The sequence below is a fragment of the Nematolebias whitei genome, chromosome 19 (assembly GCF_014905685.2).
Source record: "Nematolebias whitei isolate Nwh7 chromosome 19, NemWhi1, whole genome shotgun sequence".
Lineage (NCBI taxonomy): Eukaryota > Metazoa > Chordata > Actinopteri > Cyprinodontiformes > Rivulidae > Nematolebias > Nematolebias whitei.
The window spans coordinates 4,817,137-4,821,128 of record NC_056516.1 but is presented as its reverse complement, the minus strand read 5'-3'; the positions used below and the strand labels follow the sequence as shown (position 1 = coordinate 4,821,128).

Below are 3,992 nucleotides of genomic sequence, written 5' to 3'. Positions count from 1 at the left end.
AACAATTGGTCTTAAAGGTACACCTTGTTTGTGGATTTTAGGTAAACCATACAGACTAGGTGTGGCCTCCCCTGGGTACAGTCTGTGGTACAGAAAACGGTCAATAGCCTTTATTTTCTAAACATAACGTCCCAGTGGCTTTCAAACCCCAAAAAACATTACAGCAAAGACTGGTTCATCCCAAAGATCCAGTCCCCCGGCACAAACAAAGCAATGTTGTGTATGCTGTTCAGTGTCAGGAGGGCTGTGATCAGTCTTACATCGTGGAAACAAAACAGCCACTGGCCAAAAGGATGGCCCAGCACAGAAGATCAACATCATCAGGCCAGGACTCTGCGGTCTACACTCATCTCCAGGCCAGCGGTCACTCTTTCAGGGATGAAGATGTTCACATCCTGGACAGAGAGGAATGATGGTTTGAGAGAGGAGTAAAGGAGGCCATCTTTGTGAAAAGAAATCGTCCATCATTAAACAGGGGTGGAGGCCTCCAGGTTCAACTGTCCCCCTCTTACAATGCTGTGATTGCTAGTATCACTCAGCCCACTGTGAATAGTAAACAGCCATCAGTGTGCTAATGATCCATTGTTAGGCTGATGGTCCTTCTTGAGCATGTGATCAGCTGGTTTTGGTTGTCACCAGCAAAACTGGTTGATCCACTCTGAGACGGTGCTATTTAAGAGACTGAGCTGAATACAGCTCCTCAGACTGAGGAAGTCTCTCGGATGAGAGACGAAATGTTTCTACATTTTTTTGTTGATTTGCTTTGTTTTGGGGTTTTTTGAATGTCCAGAGGACCAGATTTAACTTTTTTAGACTAACCAAGAGCCTGAACCTAACCACCAGACCCTTTACTCTAAACCTAACCAAGATTATAAACCTAACCGCCAGACCCTTTACTGTAAACCTAACCACGTGAAGCTATTATGACATCTAACAAAGCTAAAACCAGTCTATTATCATCGCTAACAACGTACCTTTAAACCCACTAGGAAGTACAGGAGGGGCAGTCTGACCGCTACATATGGGGATGATAACGACTAATAACAGCCATTTAATGTCTGATAACATTCAAAGCGGGTGGAAAATTAATTAAAAGCATTAAAAACATAGAAACACAGAACTAAAAACATTAAATCAACTCACAATATGTGAAATGCCAGAGAAAACAGATGTGTTTTTAGCAGAGATTTGAACACAGGAAGGGAGGTGGTCTGCCTAATGTTGGGGGGTAGGTTGTTCCAGAGTTTGGGGCCCATGACTGAAAAGGCCTGATCACCTCTGAGTTTCAGTCTTGTTTTAGGAACAGTCAAAAGCAGCTGATCAGATGATCTCAGGGCCCGAGAGGGAACATATGGTTCCAGTAGCTCAGAGAGAGGTAAAGGGGTGTGAGGTCATTTAGGTCGTTTTCACACCAGATAGTCCGGTAGACTCGGTTCGGGACCAATATTCATGACATTTTGTTTACATTTGAGCTGGTGCGTTTGCATTCACACTGCACTGTGCAGTCAAGTCAACCTGTTGAACCAACCTATTCCCCCGCTCGCCTGTGGGGGCGCTGCACCAAGAACTACTGAAAGAAATTACACAAAAAACTCTGAAGACACTTCTTCTTCTTCTTTTGTAAATAAAAACAAAAACGGAGTGGCATCAAGTTTTAGCAGTTTTAGGAGTTATATTTTGTCATTTTTCAAAAATGGACTTAGCATGAGCAGAAGATGAGACAGAAGACCATGGAGAATATTGTTTTTCCACACAAGGCAGCTGACGGCTCCATATAAGGTAAGAGCAATGCGTGTTTGTTTGTCCTGCGGAACGGGGCCCGGTCTGTTTACATTCACACTGTACTCGAACCGCACTGGAGTTCTCTTCTACCGGACTGAAACCTAGGTTTTAGCCCGGGCCAGAGTTCGCCTTTTTGTTATGTGACAGAGTTCGATGGCGCGTTCACACCTCCCTAAACGAACCGGACTTTCTAGGAAAACGAGCTAGAGTTCGATTAAAGCGGACTAAACAGGACTGGTGTGAATGCACCCTTAAGCACTTATAGGTCAACAAGAATTTTTTTAAAATATTCTAGTACGAACAGGGAGCCAGTGAAGAGAGGACAGAACTGGTGTAATATGGTGTAATATGTTCAGACCTACGAGTTCTAGACAAGCTGAAGAAGAACTGACAAGACATGAGCCAAGTGGAGCCACATTTAACAATGGCAAAGCAGCTATTGACTACTCTCCCAACACGCAGAGGGCCCACATGACGGTAGCTAGAGCTAGCTATAGCATCACCTGCAACTCAGATATGAGCCAATTTACATTTGAAATGCATAGAAATTGATTGCACTTACATTGAGTCTGGAAATCATATTACTGAGCTGTGGGCGTTAGTGTTAGCATGCTCTTACCATTTAGGTCACAAAAATTTGGTCTATTTTGACTAATGTAGTGTGGAACTTTGTACACTACTTTTATTGAATTAATTTCTAGATCACTGTATGGGGGATGCAATATTACAGTTTAAATTTTGAACATCATTATAAGATAATTTGCACTGTATAGTGAACGAGTAAACTGTTTTAAACACTAATTAGCAAAAGTTTGATAAATGAACTTACTCAAGCTAGTGGATTTAATAAAAAATATCAAAGAACTATGAACATTAATGAATTAAATTTATTTGTGTGAATTGAGCTTTGAATTAGTTCTTGTTAAGAATGAGCATGCATAGCACTGCAAGTGAGACAGGTGACCAGAAGAGACACAAGTGAGACACGTAAAAGACACACTGGTAAGACAGATGAACAGATGGTTGGGCAGACAAGTGAGACAGCCAAGTGTACCTTGGAGATGGTCCGATTGTGGAAACCCCTGCATACTTACAAAAAGGTAGCAGGACAGACAGACAGGTGAGACAGGCAAAAATACAGGTGTGCAAGTAAACATGTTGACAGACAGGTGTGCAGGCGAACAGGTGGTCGGGTAGACAGGTGAGACAGCCAGGTGTGCAGATAAACAGGTGGTCAGGTGGATGAACAGATAGGTGAGACAGCCAGGTGTGTGTTGAAGGTGTACTGGCTCTAGTACTCCTGCACACAGAGGCAGAGCTGCTGAGGGGACAGGTGGACAGGTGAGACAGTCACGTGTGCAAGTGGATGGATGAACAGACATAGGAGACAAGTAGGTATACCTTGAGGATGTACTGGCCCTGGTACTCCTGCACACAGAGACGGAGTTGCTGAGGAGACAGGTGCATCGATCGGCTCTTCTTTCTGATAGACTCAGCAATCAGCTGCTCAGGTAAAGTGTCATGGCTCACCTGTGTAAAAACAAAGGTCAAAAGTAATGTGAAAGACCACAGCAGAACCTGATTCTACCCTAATCATTCTTAGTTATGCTATGATAATGTGGTATGGATTTAAAATAATCTGACTACAGATTATCCTGATGCATGCTCAATAATCCAGGTAGAAAAATCTAAAAAAGTTAAATCTGGTCCTCTGGACATTCAAAAAAACAAAACAAAGCAAAACAACAAAAAAATGTAGAAACGTTTCGTCTCTCATCCGAGAGACTTCCTCAGTCTGAGGTGCTGTATTCAGCTCAGTCTCTTAAATAGCACCTTCTCAGAGTGGATCAACCAGTTTTGCTGCTGACAACCAAAACCAGCTGATCACATGCTCAAGAAGGACCATCAGCCTAACAATGGATCATTAGCACACTGATGGCTGTTTACTATTCACAGAGGGCTGAGTGATACTAGCAATAACAGCATTGTAGGAGGGGGACAATTGAACACGTAGGCCTCCACCCCTGTTTAACGATGGATGATTTCTTTTCACAAAGATGGCCTCCTTTACTCCTCTCTCAACCCATCGTTCCTCTCTATCCAGGATGTGCACATCTTCATCCTTGAAAGAGCGACCGCTGGCCTGGAGATGAGTGTAGACCGCAGAGTCCTGGCCTGATGATGTTGATCTTCTGTGCTGGGCCATCCTT

General features: G+C 43.4%; 1 protein-coding gene across 1 annotated transcript in view; it reads right to left on the bottom strand.

Annotated features, from left to right (window-relative positions):
- Positions 1–3,992, bottom strand: part of zgc:158659 (uncharacterized protein LOC791141 homolog) — a 204,155-nt gene that overhangs the window by 174,765 nt on the left and 25,398 nt on the right. The window contains exon 7 of the mRNA XM_037693145.1: positions 3,184–3,312. Coding sequence (XP_037549073.1) covers positions 3,184–3,312 — 129 coding nt within the window. The remainder of the gene's footprint in view (positions 1–3,183; positions 3,313–3,992) is intronic.